Consider the following 13262-nt stretch of genomic DNA (forward strand, 5'->3'; position numbering starts at 1 on the left):
GTCAACTTTCCAGCATGAATAGGAAAGGGACTCAAGATGCCCCAGCCTTAGCTTAGGAGCTGCAGAGAGTTAACTGATACTGGGAGAGGGATAATGAGTTTTTTATGAGGTGGGGTAGAGTTGTCTTCAGGTACATTGATCAAGCTTCAGTGGGTAGCCCAATACCTGTGGATGTACGGGTAGCACTAACTGTATTCAGCAGTTTTCTTTTAAAGGGAAAATATGTTGGGAGAAGGATGTGGGAGATATTTTGAGAGGATGCATATTTAAGTACGTTTAGTATATTATGAAATTACCACAGAGAAAAAATAAATTTGAGGAAAACATTAACACTGAAAACTTTATGCCAAAGGGCTCCATTTTACCTAAAAAGTCATGGTAACCCTGATGTTACTGTAACCTGTCTTCAGGACTTCAAGAACTGATCAGCAGGCTTTAAATCCAATCCCACTGACCCACTGAAAACTGTCCCAGCTCCTGCTCATTATTCTCTGTAGGCTCTATTCAACCCCTTCACTGAAATGGTACATGGTATGTCCATACAATGGAATACCATTCACCCATGAAAAGGGACGCAGTACTGATGGGTATCGTGGCATAGATGGGCATTGCAGCATTTATGTTAGAAAGCAAAACAGCCAGACACAACACCCTACATGCTATATGATTCTTTTCATATGAAAATTAAAGCTAGAGAATCTATCGAGACACAAGATTAGTGGTTTGTTTGGAAGATTTAGAACAGGGTGAAAGGTGAAGCACCTATGGTTTCAAGAACATGTTTTAGAGTTAATGATGGTGACGGTTGCACACATCTGGAAGTGCACTAAGCTAAGATTCATGTCTTTAAAGATTCCAGTGAGACAAAGAGAAACTAGCATATATTCTTCCTTGTCTAGCTGCATTTTATTAACCAGTGTGCACTATCCTCTGAGCCTTATTTCTCCCCTTTCTGGATTCCAGTGGTTTTCTTTTCTTCTCTACATCTAGGATATGAATATTCTAAGCATACCTCTAAAGTAGTAAAAAGGAAATAGAAGGTGGTGAGTTTAAAGCAGAGATGGGTATATAGGAGGGTTTGGAGGGAGTAACAGGAAGGAAGAAATGTTTTCCTTGTATTATAATATCAAAAATATGAATGAAGAGGCAAAAATATAGACAACATTTATGTTTCTGTGTCTGGCTTTTATTTTCCATAAAATATCCATTGGCTCTATCTATATTGCCACATAAAGCAAGATGCCCTTCCTTTCTAAGACTGAAAAATATTTCACTGTGAATGTGTCCCACATTTTCTTTATCTGTTCTTACACTGACAGACACCAGTGCTGATTCCACATCTTGGCTATGATGAGTATCTCAGCTCTCAATGGGAAAGCCCTGTGTCTAGGTTTAAGTTTTCATTTTTGCTTGTTTGCTTTGATACAGGATTTTACAGATCTGTAGCCCATGCTGGCCTCTAACTCACATCAATTTTCATACCTCAGTCTTTTGACTCCTAAGATGGGAGGCATAGGACACTATGCCTAGCTTTGTGTTAGAAAATTAGGTGTTGTGCATACCTATAAGGCTAACACTGGGGAAGCTCTGGGAGGACGATCATGAGGTTGAGTCTAGCCTGAGCCACAACACAAAAACTCCACTCAAAAATCCAAAACCAAAAGTTTTAAAACTATGTTTGATTATTAAATACGTGTAAAATCACAATTTATTGCTAGCACTCCAAAAGAAGGCCATAGATAGCTCATCCAAATCACACAAACAAAAGGTACTTTTCACAATTAGTTGTTAACTAAATGACTAAAACATGCTTCCCGTGCTGACTTGGCCTTTTTTACAGATTTTTCAAGGATACTGAATCAAGTTAAATATATAAAATATCATATTATACACCTTAAATATATGTAGTAAAATATAACAATCCTGAATTGGGAAAGTATCTTCAAATAGTATTTTTTTAAAGTTAAACCATTTTTATTCACAAAAAGTATAAAATTTTTTATAACTTTTTTAATGATTTGTTTATGTATAATATATAAGTACACTGTATCTGTCTTCAGACACACCAGAAGAGGGCATCAGATCCCATTACAGATGGTTATGAGCCACCATGTGATTGCTAGGAATTGAACTCAGGACCTCTGGAAGAGCAGTCAGTGGTCCTAACCACTGAGCCATCACTCCAGCCCAAGTTAAATCATTTTAATTGACACTAAAAAGCACAAAACAGAATAAGATAAGGGAATATATATTTAAATTTTATATAAAGTGTTATAAAACATCTAATCATGAGAATGTGCTAGTGTTCGTTTTAAACCTTTTTCATTATAGTCAATATCAGGCATAAAGCCCATGACACCCATCCCAAGTTTAGTATCATTTACCTAGTGCTTTGCTTTTTCTTGCCTGGTGCTATGAAACTTTTAAATGCTAGTAATTTTGATGAGACAAAGATACTCAAAGCAGACCCCTGTTTCCTCCGTCAATCCAATGATGATGACATTAATAATAACAGATAACACATATCCAGCATGAATGGTTTGAATATGAAGTATTCTAGGAAAAGGCTCAGATGTTAAAGGCAACACTTAGAGGAAGGGCTTTGATACATGATCAGACTGTAAGAGTCAGTCCTAATCAATATATTAAGCCTTTGATATTATGTTATTTTGTAGAGATTGTGATGGTTAATTTTGATCACCAACTTTATTGACATAAGAAATGTGTAAAGCTAGGCAGACAAGTTGTCTTAGCAGGGAACTAAAGGTACTTGTCTCCAACCCTAAAAATCTTAGTTCTATCTCCAGGATTCCTACGTACTGCCACAAATTGTCCTCTGACCCCCAAAAATGCACTGTGGCATGCATGTGTCTACCCACTTAATACATGAAAGTAATAAAAGGATCATTTACAGGGAACGCCATTGGGCATATCTGTGAAGGCAGTTGCAGAGAAGACAGAAGTGAAAAGGCCCGCCATAGATGTCAGGGGAACCCCTTCCCAGGCTTAGTTTCAAAAGGGGAGAGGAGAAAGTTGGCTGAGTGAAAATTTCCTGTTGTCTGCTTCCTGGTCACACCACAGACCTAGCTGCGTCTGGTTGCTATACCTTCTCTGCCATTCCTTTATACTATGAGATCAAACAAACCCTTCTCCCTAAGACAGCTTTTAGTTAGAGTGATTCAAAACTAATGAACATAGAGGGGATGCAAAGTTAGAAGATGGAGCCAAGTGCAAGGAAATAGAGCTCCGGGGATATGTCCTGGAGAGCTATACCTTGTGGCCAGCCTCATCTTACCTCTTTTTGCCTCCTGTTTGGCCACGAGGTGAGCCACACTACTTGACTATATACTCTTGAAGCCGTGGTGTCCTGTTTCATATCAGACATAAAAGCAATAGAGTCAGAGAACCATGTCACTTAACATTAGATTTATTTATCATATTTTGGATTTGTGTTTTTCTTGTATATGTGTATGGACAATAAGTGTGTACCTGGTATACTTTTGGAGTCCAAAATAGGACACCTGGGACTGCAGTCCCAGATGTGGGTGCTGGGAATTGAACCCAGGTCCTCTACAGAAGCAGCCCTCTTGCCTCCTAGGACATAATTTGTTGTTGTAGCAACAAAATGTTATGAAATATACCCAACTTAATATGTGCCAGGTGCTAGCCAGATAGAGTGGTGCAGGCCTCTGATCCCAGCACTCAGAATGAGGAGGCAGGTGGATCTCCTTGATTTCGAGGACAGCCTGATCTACACAGTGAGTTCCAGGACAGTCAGAGCTGAGACCCTGTCTTAAAAGAAAAAGAAAGAACAATGCTGCTCTTCTAGAGGACCTGAGTTTGGTTTCCAGCCCTCAGATCAACTTCTCACAGCTCAAGCCCCAGGAGAACCGACACCCTGTTCTGGCAGTGAGGGTACCTGTAGTCATGCACACATATACCTTCTCACCACACATATACACATAATTAAAAATTGTGAAGTATTTGTTAGGCACAAATCGTGCACGTGCACTCGCGCACATGTGTGTGTGTGTGTGTGTGTGTGTGTGTGTGTGTGTGTGGTTATTCACATCTTCTGTAGTGCTGGAATGTCAGACATGGCACTGCACCTGGATTTTTATGTGGGCACTGGGGATACAGACTCAAGTTCCTTTTGCTTACATGGCAAACACTTTACTAATTAAGTCATGTCCCCAGTCCCATGCCTCCTCCTCCTCCTCCTCCTCTTCTTCTTTTTCTTCTTCTTCTTCTTCTTCTTTTTCTTCTTCTTCTTCTTCTTCTTCTTCTTCTTCTTCTTCTTCTTCTTCTTCTTTTACTTCTTCTTCTTCTATTTCTTCTCCTTCTCCTTCTCCTTCTCCTCCACCCTTCACCTCCTCTCTCTCTCTCTCTCTCTCTCTCTCTCTCTCTCTCTCTCTCTCTCTCTCTCTCTTTCTCTCTCTCTCTCTCTCTCTCTCTCTCTCTCTCTCTCTCTCTCTCTCTCTCTCTCACACACACACACACACACATCATCATCGTCATCATCATCATCTCTGTGTTAAATAGCACAAGTGAGTAAAGTCTAAAGGATTCCCACAGTGAAGTCCCAGCTCCACCTCCCTGCATTAGGATACTGTGAGAAACAGTATAGTGTGGTGACAAATGCCTCTCACTATATTTAAGTCCTAGCTATGCTGCTGGAATGTAAGAAATCCTGGGGAGTTTTCCAGTCCTTCTCATTGTCAGTTGCCTAGAACATGGGGATGATTCTGGTCTTCCCTGCCTCAGACCTGCTGGGAGGATAAGAAGAGCTAATCCCTGTAAAGTCCCTTAAACACAGTACGTGCTCAGAAAATGGAGAATGATTTCATCTTTCATCCATTCAACTTCCTGGGGTGCTCAAATGAAAGGGCTTTCCCTGTGTGCACAGTAAAAAGGCAGTCTAACATAAAGACTGCTGTTGGTAACACTGCAGCCACAACTCATCAGACTTTACAGACTTCTCCATGTACAAAGGAGCACAAGACAGCCAGTGAGTGACTGTCATAGATGGTGCTACTGTACCTCATTGAGAACGTGTGATATCGCCCCACCTAAACTCAGGAATGAATTCCTCTAAGTTCTGAGCATTGGAAGCCTAGGTTGGGTTTGTTAAAAAAAAAAAAAAAAAAAAAAAGCACCATTTACTCAAGCAAAGACAGAATAAATTGGAAAATGATAAGGTGACTTCTGTTTAAAGCAGACAAGAAATTTTGAGGATGGGTCTCTAGCAGTCAAATGTAAGATTGTTTTCTTCTGTCTCCATCTATGGAAACAAAGACAGTCTTTTAGTGCTTCCTCTTGACGAAGACAAGGGATGCAGCTCAGTTAGTACACTACTTGCCTAGAATACATGGAGGCCCGAGTTCCATCCTTCCCAGCCAATTAAAACTGGGCGTGGCGGTACACACCTCTAATCCCAGCATTCAGGAGATGCTGGCAGTAGGGTAGAGAGTTCAAAGTCATCCTCGGCTACATACAATAGAATTGGAGACTGGCCTAGAGTCTGTGAGCACTTAATCTAAAATAAATCCTTTTGCTATATTACTGTCATTAAAGATGAGTTTTAAAAGATAATTTTAACAGAGAAGGTTGACATAGAAAGAGAAAATATTGCCAGGTGACCTAAATGACAGAAGGTATCTGTGGAAGAGCATGGACAAGAAGTAACCCTGAATTGTTAGTGAGTGTTATTCTACTGAAGCACTTCTCATCCTTCCTAATGCTGTGACCATCTAATACAGTCCTGGTGCTGTGGGTCACCCAGCCATAACTTTATGTCCTTGCTTCCATAACTGTTATTTTGCTATAGGAGATGTAATGTAAATGTCTTATATGCAGGATATCTGAGGTGTGACCCCTGTGAAAGGGTCATTTGATGTTCCCAAAGGGGTAACAACCCACAGATTGAGAATCACAGTGGTTCTGTTGCCTGACATCTTGATGTTTAAGTGCAAATTATGGTAGAAATACAAATTCAGCAACTAGCTTCCTGGGAGGGTTTTTTCCCCACTCCATTATACTGCAAATGTTAGCTTTTGCTTCCACTTTGACCTGTTCCTGAGGAAATGTAAATGGACCATTGCCCAAAAGACCCCTTTCACCTCACACGAAGCACATACACCATTATCATATAGTGTCCCTGGCATCAAGCCCATGACTGTTAATAGGAGCACATCGTTCTGTGTGACGAACAGGTACACGCCCGTCAGTTCATTGTGAGTCTCAGAAAAAAAGTTCTTGTTCTATGTAATAACAAAACTGATTTCTTGTCTTAGTATTTCGTCTTATTTTTGTTTTGGCTCCAAGTTTCTAAAAATAAACTCAGTCATTTCTTTCTTAAAGAAGAAAAGAAAATAGGGTGCCCGTCAGTCCAATCTCTTGGTTATTGCGCCTGCCCAAGTCATACTTTCCAGAAAATACTATGGTGCTTATTTGGGCTTCAGATGTTCACAGTCCTGACTCTCTGAGGAAAGAGCCGGAATGAAGAAACACTTGGGGAAAATGCGTGGGTGTGAAAGAAATAATTATAAGCCAGCTGGTAGGTGTTGAATGAATTATAAGTCACCGCCCCCAGTCTTTTCTGGAAATGGTTGGGAAGATGATAACTGGTACATAAGCCATGTGTGAAGTGAGGGGCTGAGGTGGAGTGTAAACAAACACACAAGAGCAGGAGGAAGCATTAGGAGCTCCAGAAGCACCTGCCATAGAAGCAGGAGAAATCAGCTGCTTTAGTCTTGGACACTAAACCCATAGATCGAAAAGCTCCTAATCCTCATCAGAAAAGTGCCTTTGTGTCTCTGATGGTACTTAATAGACTCAGAAGTGGTCCAAGTGCAGAGAACAAGTGACAGTGGAGGGCACAACTATAAGTGGGTGGGTCATGTATGCCATACCCTTTTCCATGGAAGGCTGGTGATGTCACAGAAGTTGGAGCTTGGAGATTGTAACAGAAGGCAAAATAGTGTCTTCTGGATACCACAGGACCTTTGCACTTTCGAGTGCACAACAATTGTGGTTGCCTGCACACACACACACAAAATAGCCAGTCAACATTCTAACTTGAAAGGGAAGGGGCTCCTAAGTCCTGACTCATGATGAGCTATTGAAATTTGATGGATGCTGGGAAAGGAGTCTCATGTTTCTCTAAGAGTTTGGCTCCAGGTATGTTGACCAAACTCCAGTGATTACATGAACAACACCAAATAGACTCAATAGGTTATTTTCAAAAAGAGGACATAAGGGGATGTGAGCACGTGGGGATCCAGGAGTATATGGAGAAGAGGGTAAGAGTGAGTAGGATGAAAATATAGTGTATATGTACATGTACACAATTCTCAAAGAATTAATTTAAGATTTGTGTGTGTGCATGTGTACATATGTGTGTGAGTGTCTGTGTGTGTGTGTGTGTGTGTGTGCTACAAGCTTGGAAAAGTCTGTCTAGATCCTGTCCTCACCATCTAGAGTAAAGCAACTAACATAAATGTCCTTGGGACTCAGTTTTCTAATCTCTATAATAGGAATAATAATAAAAATAATAATAATTAGATAGTTACCCTAAAGAGGTATTGTGAGATTGAATGTGTTCTTAGAAAGTGACTAAAACAGCATTAAGGTGCATGCCACATGCTATATATTGTTGTTGTTCGATTATAAATGTTTTCCAGAATGTTAGTCACAGCTTAGTGACAAAACAAAAGAAAGGTAGATAATAGGAGACCTTCTGTGAGTAAAATTTCCCAGTTCATGTCATTGACGACTACCTACAAACTCTATTGTTGAGTGATTTTATGTTCTTGTTCTTCTACACACCCACATTTTTAGGGCAGGGGAGAGTGGCACATGTTTCCACATGGAAATTAAAGATTGAGATTGCTTGTTTCAGGAAAGCACAAATAAACAACATGGAGGCAAAAGAGGGACCGTCCCCACCTACTTCCTAGGCAACTTCATAGGAAGCTGGCCTTGGCCCTTTGAGTAGTGTGGGGGGTCATCTGGGTCCCGGTCTGTCACACACCTACTCTTTTCTATTCCACCATGTAAGAAAGAAGCAAGTCACCGTTCTTTGGTTACCGATCACTTTGATGCGTGTAACTCTTCATTTCCTAGTAACTGTTTCCTTCTGCATTACTAAGCCCTGCCAACCAAAGGCTCTGAGCTCTTCCATTCTGACTCAGAACAAGAGGCGCGCAGCGTGGAAGAGCTCCGAGGCCATGAATCAGAGCTTTTCCAGTGTTTGTTGCTAGGAAGGGAAGAATGCGGACATGGCAACTGTGATCACAAGATCTATGGCTTTGGAAACCTCTCACAGAGATTTCTTGTCACTCATCATCTCCAGACTGTCCCTGAGAGGGAAAAGAACCTTGAGGAGAAGGCGGAAATGATGACAGAGAGGTGAGCAAGAGATCCATATCTACTTCACATCGTCATTTACCCACGGAGACCTTTGGCCTACATTGGGCTGCATCCTTTTCAATAAGAGGAGAACTATTTGACACAGAATCCACACTCAGGCACAAACACTGTAGAATGACCCCTTTGACTCAGATTTTAAATTGAAAGGAAAATCACAGATAGCTTGAAATGTTTCTAGAAGTGGAGCCCAAGCATGCTGACCTCTAGTCCCCAAGTCCCAGCATGAGGTGAGTTATTTTAAATGAACATTTTCCTTCTTTCTTTGTTTTTTTGCTCTTAAATTATTCATTCACTTTACAGCCTGATAGCAGCCTCCTTCCTTCCTGACCTACCCTCATGTCCTCCTCTGTTACCTGATTCCTTTTCTCTCAGAGAAGGAGAGCCCCTCTATGGGTACCAATCTACTCTGGGACATCAAGTCCCAGCAGAACTAAGTGCATCCTCTCCCACTGAGGCCAGACAAGTCAGCCCATATGTGGGAAAGGGAACCAATGGCAGGCAACAGAGTCAGAGACAGCCCCCCATTCTAAGTGTTAGGGGACCCACATGAAAGCCAAGCTGCTTATCTGCAACAGCTGTGTAAGGGGCCTAGGTCCAGCCCTGCATGCTCTTTGGTTGGTGGCTTCAGTGTCTGTATGTGGTACCCTTCTTGCTGCTTAACATTTTTGGGTGTGTGGATTGTAGCCTGGTCATCCTGTACTTGATGGCAAAGATCCACTTATAAATGGGTACATACCGTGCATGTCTTTCTGGGTCTGGGTAATTATCTCAGCTAAACTATATTCTGATCCTGGCCATTTTTCAATTCAATCACCACATTTCCTTTTGTTCAGAACCCTTATTATTTGAAGTTATCTCTTGAATTTATCCATGTGATCACCAGTTCCCCATTCCCTCAAAAGAACGTGTACAAGGCTAGAGACTTTAGTGTGTTTACTAGAACAGGATCTGGTACATAATAAGTGCTCAGTAAGTATACGTAGAATGTATAAAAAGAACTTTTAAAGCAAGTTCTCCTGAAAACAAAGCAATCACACCCACACACACCCTTGCCACCATTGCCTTTGACAATCCAAGCCTCTTTCCTGTTGCACAGGTCAAACCTAGTTCTCCCTGTGTGCAAATTAGGACGAAATGAGAGGGACCAAGAGTTACTCGGCCACAGTCACTCAGCGAACTAGGTTGGACTATAAGACAAGAGAGGTCAGAGTACACTCCTACATCTGAACACACTGGACTGGTGGCGGAAGAGAAGAACTCATTTCTAACGTAATTGAAATGTCGAAATGGAGTTTAAAAGATGAAGATAACACGACAACCCCACAGCTCTGAAAGTTCAAAGGTTTCCACTTTGTTAGATGCACATCTTCTAATGATCCCCGCTCCCCTTGCCTTTGCCTACAAAAAGCCTCACTACTGCAGTAAGACATGTAGGTGGCAAGTATTATTAGGCCTGTGTGCTGGTGGAGAAAGTGAGGCACAGCCAAGGCGGCGCGAAGTGAATCAACAATCTGCCTTAGAGGATACTGCAGTCAGTCACCACCTACTTTGCGCAAGAGCAGTGATACTTGTTCATGCAACTGCAAATGAGCAAAGCCAAGAATCCCTGAGATGCTCCAGTGCTTAAGAGTAATAGGTTCCCTTTATAAAGCAAAAGGGTTCTCTTGGTGGTTTGTATGATCACAACACTCCCTGGGGAACAAGCACTATGCTTTGCCTGTATTTTCTTACTGGGTCTCCATTACCCTTGAGGTAACAAATGCCTTAAAATCCTACTGACATACGACGAAGTTAAAGTCTTCATGTCCATGAAGCCACTTGAACATGAATTTCTTAAGTCTATCCGACTCTCTGTTTGCAGATGCAGGCAGGCCACCTGGGATGCTGCAGCATCCGGTGGAGCATTGGGATGCTACTACGCCACGGGGTGGGAAGTTTATTCAGCTAGATACTTGCCGGTGTCCACAAGAACTGGAATAGGCTACATTAGCAATGAATGTGGGGCGAGTACTCAGTGGTGCACATACGAAAGCCATGAGACCTTCCAGAAAAATGTGACCACATGCCTGGTGTCTTCTGTTGTGAAGTAATATCACTGGAGGATTTCTATCAATATCTCCTTTTTTGTGTGTATAGGCTAACCTTTGGAGATAAGCTTCTCTAGAAGAACCATTTCCCTTAAAGGCTCTAGACAACAGTTTTCTCACCTCCACTATCCTTCTTCCTCCGTGTGTCCTGTGGTATACATATGTCAGGCTGGGGCTCTAATCATGGCTCTGCAACCTGCTACCAGTACACACTTGGTCAAGACGATCCCTATATGGGTAACTTCATTTCTTCATCTCCAGTGTAGATTGAGTAAGATGCTACTTGGATGGCAGTTACAACAGATCGTGGCAGACAATAAACACTACAGAAGGCATTGTGCTGCTTAAAGTAAGGAACGATCCTGCCTTAGAAGCCTGTCCCGTGGATAGGCCATCAGCTAGACTAAGCACAAACTCTACACCGGGGACCAACCTTACAGATTATAACTTCTGTGCAGCGAGTATTTCTCCTCCCTCTTTTTATTTTTATTATTTTTTTTTTGAGCTCCAGAATAGCTAGACTGTGGCCCACCAGAAGCCACATTCTGTGACCACCAAAACCCAGAATTGCCCACCTTTGCCTTCTAGAAAGTCTGGGTGACTCAGCACTCACTTTCTAATTCCCCAAATTAGTTAGTACTCTGAGGAGATGCTAACCGGCACTGCAGCAGTTGCCAGAGTCTCTTCCCTCTGCATACCCACCTAGCAAAGAGGCATCCATCGGATTGTTAGCATGTGCTCACTGAGGTTCTGATTGAGCAAAGGCTGTTGTTCAAGCAAACAAAACTCACATTCTAAACCAAATCATCCCAACTGAAAACAGACTCCTAATCTCTGTTAGTAAAATGTCGAACCCATTCAAGAAAATGTCACCATCATATTTGGCTTTTTCCATTCCCCTTGCAGGCTTCACTCCTTTCAGCGGACTAACATGTAGCTATAAGTCCTTTTTCTTTCTTTCTTTCTTTCTTTCTTTCTTTCTTTCTTTCTTTCTTTCTTTCTTTCTTTCTTTTTTTTTTTTTGAAACAAGCCCCAGCAAAGCACATTTCACTTAAGAAATACCCAAATAAGAACCCTGTAAAGTCTCTGCTTTATATTCTCAGCAGGGAAACGTTTGATGATGAATACATTCTTCTTCTCTTCAAGGTTTTGTACTGTTTTCCCCCGCTTCACAGTTAAGAACTCTGGGAAACTTTATATTACAAAGTTCCAGAAAAAAATTATAATTGTCTTTTTTCTTGATTCATAAGAGCATATGTATAACTAAAATGTAATATTAATTCATACATATAGATACTTTTCACAACTTCATCTATTCTTATGAAATTTTGGATATAGTCCAAATAAAAATATGTGGTTTTTTAGATTACATGGAGTCCATAGTTTTTCTCCTTAGCATCTAAATTCTTTTATATGCTTTCCTCTTCACTAGGGCAGTGTTAAGCTTACGTTTGTTCTCAGTCTTCTGCCCCTCTTGCCTCTACCTTCAGTTACTCATCTCTATACATCACAGACGATGACGTGGGATGGATTGAATTGTGTATTCCAACAACTCATGCGTTGAGTTCCTAACTCCAAGTACTTCTGAATATGGTGCTCTTTGAGAATAGGGTTGATGCACAGATAATTAAAAGATTGTACTGAGATAGGATAGAATCTTAATCTAACATGTCTATTATTTTTAGAAAAGGAGAAAATTGGCAGAAACACAAACAAATAGAACACCATGTGAACACAACAGCTGGGAGTTGTGATTATAAGTCAATAAACAAGGAACACCAACGATTGCCAGCAAACTAGCAGAGAAAAGGAACATACTCCTCAGCAGCATTTTTAAAAGGAATCAATAAGACTGGCATCTTAAGCTTTGACTTCTCACCTCTTAGAGTCATTTCACAATACATTTCTATGGTTCGAAATATATGTTTGTGGTTAACAAGCTAATAAGCTATTTACATGACCAGTTAATTCATTATGTATGGTAATCCAGTATCCAAATTTAAAATGTCCTGTATAGGTAAAGGAACTCAGACTCCTAGGAAAAGTTCTGAACAGACTGCTCAATTCCAGGGCCCTGGGGGCCATATGTCCAATGGCCAGCTAGTAGAGCAAACAGTAATGACGATTTATGCTCATAGCACTACTCTGAAATGAGAACATCTGCAGTTCAGTCAGTTTGTGAGTAACAATGAAATTCATGGGGCTAAATATATTTTGTGGTATGCCCCACCCATCCTAGCATAGTTGAATCACTCTGAAACTTGTGGTGAACACACATTCTGGCCCCATTTAACAGACACCTGGCTTGACCATTGGCTTGACTTAGACTCAGAGGAACCAAAGCAAATAACTCATTCTAGGACTCACACAGAGGAAAAGTCTCAGGGCTGAGGTCATTATTACAGTCCTTAAGCGAAATGATATAACCTCTTCCAATGCCTTTCAAAGACTGTATAAGGTTAATGAGCTTTATCCTTGTCTAGGATCTAATCCCATATCCACTGGGTCAGAATCTCTGCTGCTGTGTTCTTGGAATCTGCATTGTATAATGTGCTCTAAGACAATGGTCAAGTTAACATTTCATGAATCTGTGTTCTGTTGTCGCATTTACTGTATTCTTACCACTGTTTTCACTTCTGGCTTCTTACCATTTGTTTTTTGATTTCTAGTTATATAAAACTAGATTTCTACTTCCAGCAAAAGATGATCCACAGCAAGGAGAAAATCAAAAACAAAGGTTAGGTG

General features: G+C 41.0%; 1 protein-coding gene across 1 annotated transcript in view; it reads left to right on the forward strand.

The window, feature by feature from the left end:
• The window catches only part of VGLL1 (vestigial like family member 1), a gene marked incomplete at both ends in the record, with an annotated part of 79553 nt that extends 69033 nt beyond the window's left edge, over nt 1-10520 (forward strand). The window contains 2 exons of the mRNA XM_080910231.1: nt 8151-8409; nt 10292-10520. Coding sequence (XP_080766357.1) covers nt 8151-8409; nt 10292-10520 — 488 coding nt within the window. The remainder of the gene's footprint in view (nt 1-8150; nt 8410-10291) is intronic.
• Between the last annotated feature and the right edge of the window lie 2742 nt (nt 10521-13262).

Source organism: Micromys minutus (assembly GCF_963924665.1).
Source record: "Micromys minutus genome assembly, chromosome: X".
NCBI lineage: Eukaryota > Metazoa > Chordata > Mammalia > Rodentia > Muridae > Micromys > Micromys minutus.